Source organism: Stenella coeruleoalba (assembly GCF_951394435.1).
Source record: "Stenella coeruleoalba genome assembly, chromosome: 10".
Lineage (NCBI taxonomy): Eukaryota > Metazoa > Chordata > Mammalia > Artiodactyla > Delphinidae > Stenella > Stenella coeruleoalba.
This window is the reverse complement of record NC_137156.1, coordinates 104,302,434-104,321,295: the sequence shown is the minus strand read 5'-3', so window position 1 is coordinate 104,321,295 and position 18,862 is coordinate 104,302,434. Positions and strand designations below refer to the sequence as shown.

Genomic DNA, 18,862 nt, shown 5'->3' with positions numbered 1-18,862 from the left:
AGGCCCTGGGCAGCGGCCCGGGCTCGGCCCGTGTGGCCTGACCACTTCTCCTGCCGCCACAGTACTCCTACGAGGGCAACGACGTCAGTGACCTGCCCGTGAACCTGTCCGTGGTGTGGAACGGCCACTTCGTCATCGACAACCCGCAGAACATCCAGGGTAAGCTGGGTGGGGCGGCTGGGGGGCGGGGCCGAGGGTGGCCGCTGACGCCCAGCCCCTCCCTGCAGCCCACCTGTACAAGTGCCCGGCCCTGCGGGAGAGCTGCGGTCTCTGCCTCAAGGCCGACCCTCGCTTCGAGTGTGGCTGGTGTGTGGCGGAGCGCCGCTGTTCCCTGCGCCCCCACTGCCCCGCGGACTCGCCCGCCGCCTGGATGCACGCCCGCCACGGCAGCAGCCGCTGCGCCGACCCCAAGATCCTCAAGGTGGGCAGGCTACCGGGCCTGGGGGGCGTCGGGGGGCGCTCCGAGCGCCCGGCCCGCATCCCAGCCTCTGCCTCCACAGCTGTCCCCTGAGACGGGCCCGCGGCAGGGAGGCACGCGGCTCACCATCACGGGCGAGAACCTGGGGTTGCGCTTTGAGGACGTCCGGCTGGGCGTGCGCGTGGGCAAGGTGCTGTGCAGCCCCGTGGAAAGCGAGTACATCAGCGCCGAGCAGTGAGTGCGGCCGGCGGGCGGGGGGGGGGGGTGGGGTGGGGTGGGGTGGGGCTGGCGGTGGCCTGGCGCCCACGGCTGCTGAGGCCCCCTGTGCCCGCAGGATCGTCTGCGAGATCGGGGACGCCAGTGCGCTGCGGGCCCACGATGCCTTGGTGGAGGTGTGCGTGCGGGACTGCTCCCCCCATTACCGCGCCCTGTCGCCCAAGCGCTTCACCTTTGTGGTAAGCCCGCCCGCCTGGCCCTGAGGGCTCGCTTGTGGGGCTGGCCCGGGCCACGGGCAGCCTCGAGTGATGGGCCCCGCCCCCTCCCCCCTCGCCCCAGGCCTGATGCCGCCCCTTGCGGCGTGGCCCCGCCCATGGGCGGTGTCTCACACCCAGTGAGCGCGGGCCTGGGCCTGGCTGGGGATGCCGGCGCTTCCCTGGGGCTCCAGCAGATCCCTTCTCCCCCTAGACGCCGACCTTCTACCGTGTGAGCCCTGCGCGCGGGCCCCTTTCGGGGGGCACCTGGATCGGCATCGAGGGTAGCCACCTGAACGCAGGCAGCGATGTGGCTGTGTCTGTCGGCGGCCGGCCCTGTTCATTCTCCTGGTACGGGGTGTGGACGGACGGGCAGTGGGGACCCCAGGCACAGGCTGCCTTCCCCTTGTGGTCATGGGTTCAGATGGCTGGTGCCCCCTCCCATTGCCTGGGAAGCTGGAGGGCTGTGGAGAGCTGGGCTAGGGTGATCACTATGGAAACCTAGAGGCGGAGAAGGTTACTATGGAGACAGACAGGCTACCCCGGAGCGGGGAGGGCGGGGTGGTGGGTGGGGCCTGGGTCTGAGGGGCGGGCACAGCCGCTCTGTCCTGGGTTTTGGGGGAGTCCTGTGGAACGTGAGAAGGGCGTTTAGAAAAATTCTTAAGAGGGAAAGAGGAAAACTTGACAAAGGCTCGGAGCCCTGAAGTGGATAATTTTAGATTAGGGATGATAATGGAGCGGGCCTTTAAATATTTTCCTGCGGTAATTACCTGTTATCAGACTAATTATTGGTGTTTGCAGCCTGCTGTGCGCGGGCCTGGCGGCTGTGGTGAAGGCAATGAGGGGATGGGGCAGGTGCCGGCGGTGACTGGCCGCTGCCCTGGGGGGGACCCAGCGCCCCCAGCCCCGCCAGCTCGTTTCATCCACTCACGGCCCAGGCCCACGATTAGCCTGTTTTCAGATCAGGGATGATGGGGGCGGGGGGTGCGTGTGTCGTGTGCGTCCCTCCGCGGAGCGGCAGTTGGCGCTGAGCGCGGTACTCCAGCCCTCCCAGGACATTGAAGCCGTGGGCCCCGCCCGTGGAGGGGCCCTGCGGCTGCCCGGGTGACTGATGGAGCCGCTGCGGGGCTGCTGTGAGGCCCGCGAGCCCTTTCCCGCCCCGCAGGCCTGCTCTCGGCACGCGTGGGCCAGGCTCTCGCGAGCTGGGGCGCGGGCAGGCTTGCCGGTTGACGCTGCCGAGGAGGCGGAGCTGGGGGTGGGGCCACCTGGACAGCAAGCTGGTGAGGCAGGACCCGCCCCTCAGCCTCCCGCCCACGCAGGGCAGCATGGGGGAGAGGGCCAGGCTGCGGCCCAGGTAGGCACACACAGCACCCGGCCCCTCGCAGGGGCTGACGGGAAGGGGCCCCGCCTGGAGACAGGCCCGCCGTGGCCTGTGCCATAGGTAGGCAGATGTAGCGGGCGGGCTGGTGACTCGCGCTCAGCCTGTTGGTGGTGGAGCCTGGACGCTCGGTGGCCTCGGAGGTGAGCTCCAGCACCTGCGTCCTCAGGAGGAATTCCCGGGAGATCCGATGCCTGACGCCCCCCGGGCAGAGCCCCGGCAGTGCCCCCATTGTCATCAACATCAACCGCGCTCAGCTCACCAACCCCGAGGTCAAATATAACTACACCGAGGACCCCACCATCCTGAGGATCGACCCCGAGTGGAGCATCAACAGGTGGGAGCCCGCCTGGGCCCCCGTCCTGCCCGTCCTGAACCCCACGACCCCCATCCGAGGTTTCCTGAGCCCCCCCGAACCCCGTCCCGCCCACCCTGAGCCCCACGCCCCTGTCCTGAGCCACCGAAGACCAGCACCAGGTGTGGGGCTCCTGCACCAGGCCCTCCGCTCCCCCCCACCCGTGGCCCTGCCGCCAAACGTGGTGCTGAAAGACTAACCCGCTCGCTGTCTTGCAGCGAGCCGGGTGGTGTGTCTGGTCCCTCCCGTTTGTGCCGGGCCGGGGCAGAGGGCCCCGGAACTTCCACCCCTGACTTCCATCTCCCTCATCTCTTAGCGGAGGGACCCTGCTAACGGTCACGGGCACCAACCTGGCCACCGTCCGGGAACCCCGCATCCGGGCCAAGTACGGAGGCGTCGAGAGGGAGAACGTGAGTCCCCCTGGGCCCTGCCCCCGCAGCTCCTGCCATCCCAGCTGCACTTGGAGGCCCTGGGAGGGGTGGGGACCGTGTGCGGGTGTGGCCGCAGCCCCGCGGTGTCACAGCCTGGATTTGCATGGGTCAGCCAGCCCAGTGTCCCTGTCTTGCATCCCCAGAGCTGCCAGGTGTACAACGACACCACCATGGTGTGCCGGGCCCCGTCGGTGGACAACCCTGCCCGCAGCCCGCCCGAGCTGGGCGAGCGGCCAGACGAGCTGGGCTTCGTCATGGACGACGTCCGGGCCTTGCTGGTGCTCAACACCTCGACCTTCCTCTACTACCCGGACCCTGTGCTGGAGCCGCTCAGCCCCACCGGCCTCCTGGAGCTGAAGCCCAGCTCGCCCCTCATCCTCAAGGTGGGCTGCTCGGCGGGGCGGGGTTGTGCGGGGGGCCGGCGCGGGGGGCCGGCGAAGCCCCCGCTCACTCCACGCTGCCCCGCAGGGCCGCAACCTCCTGCCACCCGCGCCCGGCAACTCTCGGCTCAACTACACGGTGCTCATCGGCTCCACTCCCTGCGTCCTCACCGTGTCGGAGACGCAGCTGCTCTGCGAGTCGCCCAACCTCACCGGGCAGCACAAGGTCACGGTGCGTCCACGGGTCCTGGCAGCTCCAGCCTCCTGGGCCCCACGTAGGGCAGCCCCGCTCTGAGCAAGCCCCAGACTTGCCTCCCACCCAGAGGGAGCCCCTCCCTGGTGCCCCGGCGGGCCTAGCGTCTGCCCTGGGTGCCCGCGCCCCCACCTCGCCGACCGTGCGGGGCTGGGGCGCCCCTGAGTGGCCTGCACCCCCAGGTCCGGGCCGGCGGCTTCGAGTTCTCGCCAGGGGTGCTGCAGGTGTACTCGGACAGCCTGCTGACGCTGCCCGCCATCGTGGGCATCGGCGGGGGCGGGGGCCTCCTGCTGCTCGTCATCGTGGCCGTGCTCATCGCCTACAAGCGCAAGTCGCGGGACGCCGACCGCACCCTCAAGCGCCTGCAGCTGCAGATGGACAACCTGGAGTCCCGCGTGGCCCTCGAGTGCAAGGAAGGTGGGTGGGGGCCGCGGGGAGGGTGCGGGGTGGGGGGCGCCGGGGGCTGGGCAGGGGCCCGACTGGGCGCGATCACGGGGCGCTGCTTGAAACGCAGGCTCTGTCCAGAGAGCCCCCTTTGCGTCCCAGCCTGTCCGTGGGACCCCAGGTGGGCACACGGCGTTTCTGTGCCTCAGTCTCCTCTGTAGGACAGACGTACCACCAGGTGCGGGGACGCTGGGCCTGCCCGCTCCGGGCGGGGGGCCATTTCCCCAGGTGTTGTGGGCCGTGCTCGTCCACGTGCTGGCGCGGCTGGTTCCCTCCGGCGGCCGGTGGGGGGCACTGAGGAAGGGGCCCGTCTTCAGCCTCCCTGTGCGCACCTAGCCCCGGGCCTGGGCTGCCTCTGCCCGCGGGGTGCTTGCTCAGGCGTGTGTCTGTCTCACCCTGGGGTGCACGTGACGCAAACCAGCTCAGGCCACTTCGGCGGGGAGGCTTCACCGGGGTCTGGGGCCCAGCCAGGCCCTCACTCCGCTCCCAGGACCCCCTTCCTCTGCGGCTCCCCCTCCCCGTGGTGCTAGGACGGCCACAGGGACAGGCTCGGCATCCCCACACCTGGCCACATGCCCCCTTCCCCAAAGCCTGCTCCCCCGGGAGCTCCCGACTGGGAGGTGGACCCCGAGGGCAGGTGGGGGCGGCCCAGGGAGTGAGAAGGGCAGGGGCTGCAGGCGGCGTCGGAAATCTGAACGGTGGGCCGGCGGGTCGGCGGGAAGGGCCAGGATGGTGGTCTCCAGCTGGAACAGAGCTGTTCCCGGGGACCGATGTGTCCAGGAGACCCGTAGGCCCAGGGCTGGTCCCCATGGAGCAGGTGCTGCCGTACCCGCCGGTGCTGAGTACTGGGGTCGCGGCTGCTGGGAGGCCAGCGGGTGGGCACTGAGTGGTGGGCACCCAGGCCAGGGCCACGGGGGCCCTGGGGGGTTCAGCTCCTGTGTGCCCGTGTGGGCTCCAGGCAGTAGCCTGCGCCCGTGCTGGTTTCTCTTGAGCCCGGCTGGCCTCTCTGGCTGGCGTGAGATGGGCCTCAGGGCTGGGTGTCCCCAGCCAGCTGGAGGCGGGGGGCTCTAGTTGAGCCCCAGCTCACTTGTGCCTCTGGGAGCCCCGTCTGGGTCCAGCGCTGTCACGAGGGGTGAACAGGGCGGCGCGGGTGGTGCCTGGCGGTCTCTCGCGTGTCAGGAGCCGGGGTAGGGGAGGCCTTGAGTGTCCTGCAGGGTCCGTGAGTGAATGCTGGCAGCCCTGGGGCAGACGACAGGCATCGTCCTGCCTGGGGATGAGGGCAGGGGCTGGGCAGGGTCGGAAGCCTCGCCTGGGGGGCCTCATGCCTAACAGGCCTCGTTCTGGGTGGTCACTAATTCCACTGGCCTGGGGTGTCCGGTCTGCCCGGGACCCTGGCCCGTCTTAAGACAAAGGCCCGTGTCCCAGCGCCCCCTCAGTCCCTGGCAGACTGCCGCCCTGAGGGGCTCCGGCACGTGTTGGGGGCTTGGGTGGGAGGCGGCGGCCTGGGCCTTCCTGGGACAAGGACAACCGTCTGCCTGTCCTGTCTGGACTGACCTGTGATGCCCGTGTCTGGCAGCGTGTGTGCGGGCCCCCAGGGCCAGCCAGGTGGAGGTGACCAGACTCCAGGCAGCAGTGCCGGGGTGGGTGGCGGGGGAGGGCCGGCTCCTGACCAGACAGCGCATCCTTGGGCTGCCGCAGGGCTCACACCTCAGGGCTCAGGAATGTTCTGAAAGCAGCGGGCGGGCGTGTCAGGGGCCCCTGGCCTGAGCCGGGAGGGCTTGCTTGTTGGCACGCAGGGCTCTGCCCCTTCCCAGCCGGCCTCATCCCCGCTCGTCTCCTGTGGCTGGAGCCAGGGGGCCACGGTTGCTCTGCCCCATCGGGACGTGGAGGCCCCTTCCAGCCCCATCCCGGCACCGCCTCTGCTCTCGTCTTGGTGAATTCTGCAGCAGGTCAGGGGTGGAGGGCTCAGCCTCTGTGTCAGGACTGGGGAAACGGAGGCAGAGGAACTTCCTCAAGTTCACCCAGCTGGCGAGTAGCAGAGTCAGGGGCTGGCCCGACCCTGAGTGTGTTGGGGGAGAGTGGGGGGTGCCGCGGGGGCCGGGGCAGCTGCCGTGACACCTCGTCTGGCCGCAGCCTTTGCAGAGCTGCAGACGGACATCCACGAGCTGACCAACGACCTGGACGGTGCCGGCATCCCGTTCCTTGACTACCGCACGTACGCCATGCGGGTCCTCTTCCCCGGCATCGAGGACCACCCAGTGCTCAAGGAGATGGAGGTGGGCTGCTGGCTGGGGTTCCAGAGGCGCTGCCTCTGCCTGCGGGGGCTCCTTGGGTGCTGGGGCGGCAGGGTCCTGGGGGCGGGCTCGAGACTGCTGGGAGGGGGGCCGGGTGTGGGGGGCCTCGCCCCAGCAAACCACCCTTAGCCTGGGCTCCCCAGGGCCCAGCCCTGTTTCGTTGGGCCCCTAGCCTAACCACCTGCAGCTCGTCCGGCCTGGCTCCTGGGTGGGCCTGGGTGCCGAGTTTCACTGGGCCAGGGGGGCTGTTGCCATGAGTGTTGGGAGGTGCGGGCGCTCAGCTGGGCTCTGCGCAGCCAACGCGGCCCCCGAGCCTGCCGAGGGGAAGCCGCCTGGCACCCACGTCCTCCTGGGCTGCCCGGTAGCTGGCCAGACGCCCAGGGCCCCCAGCTCGGAACGGGTAGGGGCTCAGCGAGTCTGCTCTGTTGCGCTCTGTGGGGGGCGTGTGCGTCGCGTCCTGCACCCCTCGGATGTTGGGGAGCCAGCCCCCTCACGTGGCTGTGTTGGTGGGACATTCCCTCTCGAGCTGCACCTCAGCGGGCCTTCCTGTCGCGCTGGCTCGGGCCCAGACGCCCTGGGCTGCTCACTGCCTGCTTGTCTGCTGGGGTGTCTGCCATGCTGGGGGTTCCCCATCCGCCATCAGGTGTCTCTCCCGGCATTGCCGTCTGCCGGGCCGGTCTGACTGTTCTCTTAGCTGTGACTGTGTGTCCTCTCTGGTACCTGTCACCTGTCTTGCCTGGGCTGGGAGCCGTGTGTCATGCTATGACAAGCCTCGGGGCAGATAAGAGTGGGCGGGGACCTGGAACCAGCCGTGCCTGGCATTCCATGGGCCCTTTCCCACCTCAATGCTGTGTGGCTGCAACGCGCTGCTGCCCTCTCTGGACCTGGGTGTCCTCTGTGAAGGGGGAGGGTGGTTTCTGCATTGGTGCCGGCTGGGAGGGGCTGTCGGGCACTCCCGGTGCCCGGTGGACGAGCTGGGCCACACAGAGGGTGGCTGGCGCAGGCCTCCGTTCTGCTCCCGCACGCTGCTGTGCCCCGGGCCTCTGCCTGCTGTGGCTTCTCACGCAGCGGCCAGGCCCTGTCCATTCTGCTAGGACAGTTGCAGCTCAGGGACCCGCCCTTTGTACCGGGGCCTAGACGGGCCCTCGGCCAGCAGGGGCCGGTGCGCTCTGAGGTCTGAGCAGGCCCGTGGCCCCGCAGGTGCAGGCTAACGTGGAGAAGTCTCTGACCCTGTTCGGGCAGCTGCTGACCAAGAAGCACTTCCTGCTGACCTTCATCCGCACGCTGGAGGCCCAGCGCAGCTTCTCCATGCGGGACCGCGGCAACGTGGCCTCGCTCGTCATGACGGCCCTGCAGGGCGAGATGGAGTACGCCACGGGTGTGCTCAAGCAGCTGCTGTCCGACCTCATCGAGAAGAACCTGGAAAGCAAGAACCACCCGAAGTTGTTGCTGCGGCGGTGAGTCTGCGCCCCGTGCCTGCCCCCGCGGCAGCGCGCCCACCGGCGCAGCCCAGGCGCCGCCGCTGCAGTTCCGGGGACCCACTCCGGGGCTTGCCTCGTCTGGGACCCCTCGGCGCGAGGGGACACCTGCTCTGAGGCCGAGGCCTGACCTTTGGCCCTGGGGAGGGTGGGGTGGCGAGGTGGTGGTGTGGGCGGGCCTGGCGGTAGGACTGAGGCCGCCCCTGCATGTGTTCTGTTCCCAGGACTGAGTCGGTGGCAGAGAAGATGCTAACTAACTGGTTCACCTTCCTTCTGTACAAATTCCTCAAGGTGGGTGGGCCGCGGGGGGCCCCAGGTGGGGGTGGGAGGCCAGGGGTGACTGGTGGGCTCTCAGCCGAGACACCAAGGGGCCAGGGCCTCGGCAGGACCCCCCCGGCTCGCGGCTGTCCCTTCGCGTCTTCCCTGCACCTCCTGGAGGCCGTCCTGTCCTCACTCAGCCGCCGGGGCAGAGGTGGACGCCGGGGTCCGACGTGGGTCCCGCAGCTGCACGTGACTGAGCTGGGGCGTGCGTCCGGGCTCCGGTGGGGTTCATGCAGTGCCCGTGGCCCAGACCTGAGGTCGGAGGGAGCTCCCGGGCAGGGGCGTGTGTGTGTCCAGCTCCTGGCCCTGGGCCAGCCTGAGGAGGCGCCCGGGGGCGGTGGGTCCTGTTGGCCCTGCTGTGAGGAGGCGGGCAGCTGCCTGGGCTTCCACTGTTCTTGCCCAAACAACTCCCTCTCGGGCTGGGAGAGCCCTGACCCCCAGACAGACCCTGGGGAGCCAGGCTGTTCTCGGAATGGGTACAGCCTGCAGGCCGGCTAGACGTGGGTCCAGGTGGACTTTGTCAGGGCCGTGAGCAGCTAGCTGGGTCGCCTGCATTTTAGAACTGGGAGATCATCAGACCCAGATGTCTGTCTGGCTTCCCTTGAAAACCCCAAAGGCTTGGCAGCCGGGCCCGGTCCTCGCATGGTGGCCCCTGGTTAGCTCCACGGTGGGTGAGGGAGCGGGCCGTGGAGCCTCGTGACGCAGGCGGCCTGGGTCTCCTCTCCGTGTGGCTCTGCAGGCTCCGCTCGCTGCAGTGTCCCGAGGAGGGGATGGCGGTGGGGCTTTCCGTCCTCCATGGAGGATGTGCTGAGCCCAGCTGCTGCGGCGCAGAGTGCTCAGGACAGAGTCCTGGCTGGGCTGAGGGGCGCAGATGGGGAAAGGGGCGGGGTGTCCACAGGGGCGTGAAAGCGTGGATGGGGTGGTGAGATGTGAGCATGAGGAGGGGCCGGAGGTAGCCAGACGGGGACCAAAGGCCCTGAGGTGGGCGCGAGGTCCAGAGGGGAGGGGGTCGGGCTGGGTGGGGCTCGCCCGGTGGGTGGTGGCCCAGTGATGCCCAGAGTACGACGACGTTGTTGTCGTGTAGGACAGGTGGCAGTAACAGAGCTGTGCCTTTCCTGTAAAGCGCACCTGTTTGCAGACCGCGTGACTTGGTCACGTGCTCATTAAGTCGTCTCTGGGAACCTGGAGGAGGGGGTTCAGAGGAGGCCCGCTTTCTTTGAAAAAAGAAGTTTAAAAGAAATTTTTTTACGAGAATTTTTTTTAAGTCATTGTTGAATTTGTTACAGAATTGTTTCTGTTTTGGTTTTTTGGCCTTGGGGCATGTGGGATCTTAGCTCCCCGACCAGGGATCGAACCCGCACCTCCTGCACTGGAAGGTGAAGTCTTAACCACTGGACCGCCAGGGAAGTCCCAAGAGAATGTTGAACTTTCCTGTCATTTACAGCTCTCGTGTTACGCCGAGGAATGTTTTCCGCTAGTATATGGTGTGAGACAGGGATCTCACTCGATTTTCTTTCCCGATTGGAGAAGGGCTTGTTCTAACGTTTATCGAACAGCCTGTCCTCGTGTCACCTTTTCACTTGGAGACTCACTGGAAGTCTCTGCACATCTCTTCCGGCTGGGCCTGAGAGTCACCGAGGTCGCCCTCCTCCCTGTGCAGGAAGTGGGCCCAGCAGGGAAGGGCCGGGTTCTGGGCCTTCCCAGTCTCAGAGCTTTCTGCTCCCTGGTTCCTGCTTCCCGGCATCTGGGCAGGCCTGTGGGGGTGGGTCAGAGCCTGCCAGCCAGGCTGGGAGTGAACACCCTGCTCAGCCTGCATGTTCTGTAAGGACGCTTGGCTTTTAAGGACCAGCTGCTTTAGCGGTAGATTGTCTGGGTTCGAATCCTGGCTTCTCGTGATGTGCTGTGTAACCTCACCCTCTGACCTCCTGAGGTGCCCTTTTTCTTCTGAGAGGAGTAAGTGTCGTGGCGTCTGCAGGGAGAGGCAGCTGTTAACGGCTGGACCTCTGTCCTAGCTGATGTAATGCAGCCAAGTTTGCAGATGAAACGATTTCAGAGATGGGCGTGTTGCTGGAGGGTCTCCGGATGACCTGCGCTCACTGCCACTCCCTGGCAGCTGTCTCTTTCATCACCGCAGATGCTAACGAGCTGCCTGGAGCATCTGGTTCCGGGCAGAGCCACTCTTGGTGGGCCAGGGAGCAGGCCGGCAGCTGCCTGCTAGGGCCACACTCGCTCCCAGCTCCGTTGGGGGGGGCGAGACGCGAGGGGCCTGTGTCCGGCTGAGGTGGGGACTCAGCTGTGCAGGGCACGCAGCAGCTTGGTCACTGCAGTCGGGGCAGCCCTCTGGCGGGGGCGGGACGGGAGCCCTCCTTCCGCAGCTGTTCGTTAACGGTGTTTGTTGTCCAGCAGCGTCCGTAGAGCCCCCCACGCGCCTGCTCCGTGCTGGGCACTGGGGATGTAGCGGGCGGGGCCAGGCACGCCCTGGCTGCGGCAGGCAGCTTCCACTCCAGAGGGGAAATGGCAGGGAAGCAAACAAGACCGTCGAAGAGGGCTGGCTCTGTGTGATGGCAGTGAGGGCCAGCGGGCTCGGCCCAGGGCCCGGGAGAGCCTTTCTGACAAAGGGATGTCGGGTGGGGTCTGGAAGGGGCAGTGAAGACCTGAGGGGGACAGTTCTGGTTGTAGGGGGAGCAGGTGCAAAGGCCCTGAGGTGGGGACGCGCCCAGTGGCTGCAGTGGGGGCGGGAGGTGGCACGTGGTCGGAGATGGGCAGCGCAGACCTTCCCCGAGTGCCCGGACAGCCGCCCTGCCAGCCTCCTGCCCTGGGTTGGTGCGTTTGCACCTGTGAGTGCGTCGGCCACGTGCTCTGGAGGGAGGGGCGGCCCTCTCCTGCAGGCGAGTCCTAGCTGAGGGGGCCCCCCATCTGATAGATGATGGTCGCACCGTTGTAGCCCCCTGGGCCGTGGGGGCGGCACCGGAGCCTGCGCCTCAACCACATGCAACACTGGCTGCTTTGGGCAGAGGGCCGTGGTCCTGCCGAGGCCTGAAGCGGGCGAGGCTTCAGCCGGGGTTGACTGGCCTTGGTCCTCCCCGCTTGGCCCCTTTGCTGAGGTCGTTTTCCGGGATTTTCATGCCCGTCTCCGCGGCGGGGGGGGGGGGGGGGGGGGGGGGGGGGCCGGGGCAGCGGCTGGGGCGGAGCCTGACGCCGCCCGCCCGCCCACAGGAGTGCGCCGGGGAGCCGCTCTTCCTGCTGTTCTGCGCCATCAAGCAGCAGATGGAGAAGGGCCCCATCGACGCCATCACGGGCGAGGCGCGATACTCCCTGAGCGAGGACAAGCTCATCCGCCAGCAGATCGACTACAAGACGCTGGTGAGCGCCGCCCGCCCGCCAGGGAGGGGGAGGGGGCTGACTGGTGAGCGCCGCCCACCCACCCCTCCCCGCCCGCCAGGGAGGGGGAGGGGGCTGACGCCCTGCGCTCCCACCTGCAGACCCTGAACTGCGTGAACCCCGAGAATGAGAACGCGCCCGAGGTGCCGGTGAAGGGGCTGAACTGCGACACGGTGACACAGGTCAAGGAGAAGCTGCTGGACGCCGTGTACAAGGGCGTGCCCTACTCCCAGCGGCCCAAGGCCGGGGACATGGACCTGGGTGAGCCCGGCAGGGGCTCTGTCGCGTCGTCCAAGTACTGGGCGCTGGCCCGGAGGGTTGCAGGGAAGGGGTGCGTGACCCAGGCTGGGTCTGTAGGCTGCTCCCCGGGGTGGTGGAAGCAGGGTGGCACTGAGAGGACTGCGCCCCTGCTGGTGGGGGCAGGGGTGGGGTCCCCGTGTGCTCTAGGAAGCAGGCGGGCCCTTGGAGCTGGGTGGGGGCTCACGAGCGGGGCGTGGGCAGGGGCACCTGCTAAGTGGGAAGGGCCTGGGGAGCAGAGCCGGGCTGGACCGGGCTGGTCCCTTGGTGGGTGAGGCTGGGGCCGCGATGGAGGGAGGCCTTGAGTGCCAGGCTAGGAGCTCCGGAAGGCTGGGCTGCCCAGGGTTGGGCGGGCGGGGGGCTGCCAGAGGGGCTGGGCTTCTGCTCTGGGCTGGGCCTGTCACTCTGCTGCCCAGCCTTCACTCAGGGCCCCTGGGCCCCTGCCCCCTGGGCCTGTCCTGATGGAGGGAGCAAGGAGCAGGGCAGCACTCCAGCGTTCCCCTCCCCCGCAGAGTGGCGTCAGGGCCGCATGGCCCGCATCATCCTGCAGGATGAGGATGTCACCACCAAGATCGATAACGACTGGAAGAGGCTGAACACGCTGGCGCACTACCAGGTGACCCCCAACCTGCGGCCACGGCTCGGGCCCCTCTCTCCACGACGGGGCTCAGGGCTGGGGGCCGCGCTCCAGGAGGAGAGGGCATGGTCACACGTGGGGGTCGCCCAGGGTTGGGGGGAAGGCTGAGGCCCAGGTGAGAGACCAACCGCGGGTGGTGGGTCACGCGTCACCCGGCCCTCTGCCCGTAGGTGACGGATGGGTCCTCGGTGGCCCTGGTGCCCAAGCAGACGTCTGCCTACAATATCTCCAACTCGTCCACCTTCACCAAGTCCCTCAGCAGATACGGTGAGCGCCGGCAGGGGCAGAGGGCCGGCGGGGGCAACGGGCAGACCACCGACCTGGACAGAATGCCACTCTGGGCGCCGCTGCGGCAGCCTGGGACGGCTTGGTTACAGCCTGTCCCGGGGACCCTCGGCCTTTCCCCGGGCAGCACCGTCCCCAGAAACCCAGGGAGGTGGGGGCGGACGACCCCAGCTGTCGGGGGGGAGCTGAGGCTCACACAGGGAGCCGCCTGCCCAGCAACCTGGTGCCGGGCGGGCGGGGGGGGGCGGGACGCAGCAGCTGACGGCACGGTGCCCGCAGAGAGCATGCTGCGCACCGCCAGCAGCCCCGACAGCCTGCGCTCGCGCACGCCCATGATCACGCCCGACCTGGAGAGCGGCACCAAGCTGTGGCACCTGGTCAAGAACCACGACCACCTGGACCAGCGAGAGGGCGACCGGGGCAGCAAGATGGTCTCCGAGATCTACCTGACGCGGCTGCTGGCCACCAAGGTGGGCGGAGGGAGGGGGCCCGGGCGGGCCTCACGGGGCCGGGGCAGCCGCTGGAGCTGTGCGCCGCCCCCCCACAGGGCACGCTGCAGAAGTTCGTGGACGACCTCTTCGAGACCATCTTCAGCACGGCGCACCGGGGCTCGGCCCTGCCGCTGGCCATCAAGTACATGTTCGACTTCCTGGACGAGCAGGCCGACCAGCACCAGATCCATGACGCGGATGTGCGCCACACCTGGAAGAGCAACTGGTACCGGCCTGGGGTGGGGGCGGGGCGGGGGCGGGGCCGAGGTCCCCGCTGGAGCAGGAAGCCTGGGACCTGGGGGCAGCCCGGCTCGGCTGGGGGCTGCAGTGCCAGGAGGCTGGTCCTTCTCCGTCTGGGCCTCTCTGACTCAGCCATCGGGGGCATCCGCTGACCTACCTGTGGGACCGGATGTGGGTGGGGGGGGTGTGTGCACACGTGTATCTGTGCGTGTCTCTGGGCGTGCGCGGCTGCGTGCAGGTGTGTAGGCTTCTGCGTGAGAAACGGGCTCAGTGGGACAGGCCCGTCCCATGCTGGCTACAGCGACGAGGGTGACAGTGACAGCAAACGCTCCTGGGGCTCTCAGTCCCGTCGCCCCCTCGCTGCCGGTCTGGCTTTTGCCTCCAGAGCTGCCCGGGTCCCTGGCAGGGGCTGCCTGGTCCTCACAAGTTTTGTGCCTCTGGCCTCTTCCTCCCCGTGACCCGACTCCTCCCTGTACACTGCTGCCCCCCCAGCCTGGGATGAGCCCAGGTCCTCTCCAAGCGAACCCACCCTGGGCCTCAGCTCCACCTGCGCTGCCCGTGGCCCTTGAGGGGGTCCACCGGCCACCAAGGGAGGCAGTGTAGGTCAGCACTGTCCAGGGGACCTTTCTGGACTGGTAGAAAGTTCTGGGTTGGTGCCACGCACGTGGCCACGTGTGACTAGGGGTATCTGACGTAACTGGTGCAGTCGAGCCCCTGAATCTTTAACTTTATTTAAGTTTAAACAGTGACACGTGGCCAGAGGCTGTCGCTGGCCCAGCTGAGGGTGGTCGTAGAGGTGGCCTTCTGGTCGGGGTCAGCTGTAGTGGGGCTGCGTCTGCTGGCCCCCTTCCCGGTCTTGTCACCAAGACTCGAGGGGAGCCGGCCCAGCCGTGAGCAGGCACTCAGGCCTGGAGGACTGCAGCCGGGCACAGTGGGTGCCCAAGGGCGAGAGAGCCTGTGGGTGTGCACACCCTCCCCTGGGCCCGTGGGGAGGGGCTGGCCAGCAGGAGCAGCCCTCGCTCACGGCCCAGCTCTCTGGGCCTGTCTCCCCGGCTGCATGGAAATCCACGGTCACCGTGAAGGCCAGAGCCGGGAGGACGGTGAGGCCACAGGTCAGCCCCCGCTCCCCGCCGGCCCGAGGGCCGCTGAGGCCCGTCCGACCGTGCGCCCGCCTGCCCGCAGCCTGCCCCTGCGCTTCTGGGTGAACGTGATCAAGAACCCGCAGTTCGTCTTCGACATCCACAAGAGCAGTATCACGGACGCCTGCCTGTCGGTGGTGGCCCAGACCTTCATGGACTCCTGCTCGACGTCCGAGCACAAGCTGGGCAAGGACTCGCCCTCCAACAAGCTGCTCTACGCCAAGGACATCCCCAACTACAAGAGCTGGGTGGAGAGGTGGGGGCGCGGGCCCGGGGCTGGGCGGGGGAGGGGCCGGGACCCAGCTCACGCGCCCGCCCGCCCGCCTGCCGCAGGTACTACGCGGACATCGCCAAGATGCCCGCCATCAGCGACCAGGACATGAGCGCGTACCTGGCTGAACAGTCGCGGCTGCATCTGAGCCAGTTCAACAGCATGAGTGCCCTGCACGAGATCTACTCCTACATCAGCAAGTACAAGGACGAGGTAAGCTCGCCAGCCTCACCAAGCGTGCTCCCGCCCCGGCCCGGGCTGCCTGATGGGTCTGGGCGCGTCTCCAGGGCAGGGCACGGACCATCCTCGACCCTCGGCTCCCGATCTGCTTCTGGAGCCGGGCGCGTGCGGAGCTGGGCCTCCCTGAGACGTCAGGACAGACGACTGACTCGTGGGCTGCACTGGATGGACAGAGCGCAGGGCCGGAGGGGCAGGGCGGGCCCGGCCAGAGCCCAGGCCCTGAGGCCAGAGCAGGCCGGATGCAGAACGGCAGAGGCCGTGCGGGGCTGAATCAGAATGTCCTGGGAGGAGGGGGAGGCGGGGCCGTCGCCGGGTGTGCAGGCTGTAGGGTCTTGGGCTGCTCCCGAGGGAGACGGCCTTTGGGGTTCAGAGACGGAGCCTGACTGCTGGGTGCGGGGAGCGGGGGAGCAGGGGCTGTGGCCGGGCTGCCCGGCTGCAGGGACCACGTCAGGAGCTGGAGGGCTCAGGCGCCAGCTCCAACTTTTGTGTGGGTTTGAGAGGATGGGGCGGTGAGCGCAGGAGGCCTGGCGGCAGGTCAGAGCATGGGGGTGGCGGGCTGCGGTTCTTCCCGAGGGGCTGTGCTATGAGGGGTGCAGAGACGCGGGGCGATGGGGCTGTGGAGGGAGACGGCAGCTCGGCCACGTGCTGGGGGCTGACTGGCCGCCGCGGGAGACGGGTGTGAGCACAGAGCCCAGCAGGACCCGCGGGTGCAGGGGGCAGGCCCTGGGGCTCGGGGGCCTGGAGGGCCGGCAGGGACCTGAGCCCTGTTCGGGTGGTTTTGGGGGATGAGGGGCGGATGGGGACCCCGGGGTCGCGGGGTCTGGGGGTCCCGGCTCCAGGCCCAGGTCCCTCAGCTGAGAGTGGGTGGGACAAAGTGGCCGCAGCCTGGAGCCCACTCTGGACACAGCCAATGTGTGCTACCCCGAGCCCCGGACAGGCCTGATGCCCCCCTCCCACCTCCACAGATCCTGACGGCCCTGGAGAAGGACGAACAGGCACGGCGGCAGCGGCTCCGGAGCAAGTTGGAGCAGGTGGTGGACACCATGGCCCTGAGCAGCTGAGCCATCGGCCATGACTGCCTGGCCAGCAGGAGAGTGAGAGGGCCCTCGGGGGCGGCCCTGTGCAGCAGCCGGAGCTGGGAGGTCCACGGAGGCAGCCTCGCCCCAACCATACCAGGTGCCCTGCGCTGGGGGCCGGGTGTGCAGTCCTGGCCCCCCTCGCCGCCCCGTCCCCTTCCCGCCTGCGGGGGTCCCGGTTCTTAATTGGTGTTGGTGAGACGGTGCCCTGCAGCACCTTCCACGCCCAGAGCTGCTCGCCGTGGGGCTGGGGAACCCAGGTGTGGCCGGGGGCCTTCTCAGGACAGTGGGTGACTGCTGCTGAGGCCCCGGGGGTGAGGCAGGAGTTCTCCTATAGGGAGAGGTTGGGCTGCCGAGGCCAGGAGGGCCAGGCCCAGGGGCTGGGAGGGGGTCAGCTGTGCCCGGCTCCCTAGGCAGAGTCTGAGGGCTGGGGCGTGGCTGGCGGCCGGGCGGGGAGGCTGAATGCCCAGGGCCCAGCCACAGCGAGCTGAAGTCGGTCCAGGCGTCACCACCCACCTGCCACGTTCCGGCAACACCACACGCACCAGTGCACCGCCGCCACCATCCTCCGATTCACCGCGTGCTCTCCGCGGCCGAGGCCAGAGCGCCACGTCGACCTCGCCCAGAGAGAGGCCCCCGGCTCCCTCCCATGGAGGGGCTGCAGGACGGCTCCACGCGGGGCCCAAGTGACTTCCAGAAGGACTCGGATCCCGTTCCGTCCTCAGGGCTGTTCCTCTGGGAGCCGCTGGGGCCTGGGGCTCCGGGTCATGCGTGCACGTTCCCTTATTTATTCCCCCCACCGCGCCCGCCCCCGTCCCGGCCTGAGCTCTCGGCTGTGGAGGTCCCGGGAGCAGCCCCGAGCACCCTCCTCCCCCCTCCCCGGCCCCCACCCGCCTCCCAGCGGCGTCAGTCTGGCCCCTCAGCAGCGTGCTGGTCCCTCGGAGTGGAGGGATATCTGGGGCTGTTGCTCGTCTTTTAGGGGAGCAAGGGGGTCCTGCTGTGCTCTGCTTGGGCAGCGGGGCCACGGGGGCCTCGGACCACACCCCCTGGCCTGGCCGGGAGCAGGACGCAGTGACCGGGGGGCCTGCAGAGCCGGTCTGCCCGTCCTGCTCTCAGCGAGCAAAACAGCGCGTTTTTAATTAAAAAATCTGTACATATATATCCATATATATATATACATATATATGTGGTTCTAGCCTGTCTCCAGCCCCAGTGGGGTCCTGTATAGTTACCTGGAGGAGGAGAAATTTTACACTTTAGAATAAGAGAATTAAGGTAGCGAGAAAGCAATACCAAATGGTCGTGGAGAACGTGGCCAGAGCTTCCCCGCTGCAGCACCCCCGAGGCCTCCGCCCTCGACCTGCGGGTCGTCCTGTTTTCGTTTTGACGTGAGAAGGAGAGGACTTCTCGGGCCGAGAGCTTCCCGGACGCGGGCCGTGGATTCCTGCATGACTGTGCTAGCGTTTAGTCTGACTTGATCTTTTTAAAACTGCAAGTGTTGAATACTAGAGGTGGTTAGGCCCTTTTTTCATGTTTTCTAATTAATCAGTCACTTGTGAAGGCAGTGGCCTGTTCCCTTTTCAATTCACTTTTTCGACGGTACTACAGATTCCCGCGGACTTTAAGGGACAGTTAGCTGTGGCCGGCCCCACGCCCCCGGCCGCCCGTCTTGGGTACCCCCCCCAAGCCGCGTGAGCCAGACCGCACACCTCCGTCAGCTGAGGAGCTGCTCCCTCGCGGGAGGAGGGGTGAAATCCGCCCCCTCCTGACTCAGGAAGCTCCTGGAACCGGGGTGCAGGGGGCCCTGGGCCCCGTGGGCACTGAGCAGGGCTCGGGCCCCCCGCGTGGCGGGTGTCCAGCAGGAGCTCAGGCCGGGCGGGCGCTGGCCGGGGCCGGGTTCCGTCCGGGTGCGGGTCTCGCTCCCCCCGAGTCTTCCCTGAAGCTGCTTCTGATCGAAGCCCCCGTTCTTCCAGCCCCGCTCGGGTCAGGGGGCTCCTCGGCCGCTGCGCCGCCGTCTTCAGAACCCAGTCCCAGCCCCCCTTCCTCGGGCCTCCCCGGCCCCGTGCTTGCCCCGCGGGCGGCGGGCTGGGCGGTGGTGACGCAGGAGGGGAGCCGGCCCTGCGGGCGCGAGGCCTCATGGAGTGCGTGCGCAAGCACTTTAGCGCTGTCTGTTTACACACGAGCCGATCGCTGACCTACGCCTGCAGCCCACCCCGCAGCACGGCCGCACCTTCCTCTCCCGGGGCTGGACTCGGGCCAAGTCCTCCTCCTGGCTCGTCTCCAGGGTCCTGCTGGCTCCACCGCGCCTTCGGCACTGGGCCCAGGCGCCTGCCGTCACATCCCCGTCCTCCTGCCGGGCACTCGGACCCCAAGCTCCGGCTCTGGCCTGAGGGTGGCTGGAGTGTGGCATGGGAGCGCTGCTCTGTGCAGGTGGGTGGCCCCCAAGGCCCCTCTGCAGCCCCAGGGCCGGGGCTCTGGACTGTGGTGTGGGGCGGTGTGCCAGGATGCCTGCCCGCCCCGACACTGCTGCTACTGCCCGCCGCCCCGGGCCCCCTCCCGCCCTCGCTCACACGCGTCTCAGGA

The 18,862-nt window shown here is 68.2% G+C and overlaps 1 protein-coding gene across 1 annotated transcript in view; it reads left to right on the top strand.

The window, feature by feature from the left end:
* PLXNA1 (plexin A1) overlaps nt 1-17,843 on the top strand; it is a 42,093-nt gene extending 24,250 nt beyond the window's left edge. The window contains exons 11-32 of the mRNA XM_079934824.1: nt 63-159; nt 228-421; nt 501-652; nt 753-873; nt 1,103-1,239; nt 2,436-2,603; nt 2,938-3,031; nt 3,196-3,435; nt 3,521-3,664; nt 3,868-4,102; nt 6,263-6,405; nt 7,624-7,880; nt 8,126-8,192; nt 11,439-11,585; nt 11,705-11,864; nt 12,413-12,516; nt 12,708-12,804; nt 13,102-13,292; nt 13,370-13,539; nt 14,736-14,948; nt 15,026-15,176; nt 16,169-17,843. Coding sequence (XP_079790950.1) covers nt 63-159; nt 228-421; nt 501-652; nt 753-873; nt 1,103-1,239; nt 2,436-2,603; nt 2,938-3,031; nt 3,196-3,435; nt 3,521-3,664; nt 3,868-4,102; nt 6,263-6,405; nt 7,624-7,880; nt 8,126-8,192; nt 11,439-11,585; nt 11,705-11,864; nt 12,413-12,516; nt 12,708-12,804; nt 13,102-13,292; nt 13,370-13,539; nt 14,736-14,948; nt 15,026-15,176; nt 16,169-16,264 — 3,378 coding nt within the window. The 3' untranslated portion in view covers nt 16,265-17,843. The remainder of the gene's footprint in view (nt 1-62; nt 160-227; nt 422-500; nt 653-752; nt 874-1,102; nt 1,240-2,435; nt 2,604-2,937; nt 3,032-3,195; nt 3,436-3,520; nt 3,665-3,867; nt 4,103-6,262; nt 6,406-7,623; nt 7,881-8,125; nt 8,193-11,438; nt 11,586-11,704; nt 11,865-12,412; nt 12,517-12,707; nt 12,805-13,101; nt 13,293-13,369; nt 13,540-14,735; nt 14,949-15,025; nt 15,177-16,168) is intronic.
* Nucleotides 17,844-18,862: the final 1,019 nt, after the last annotated feature.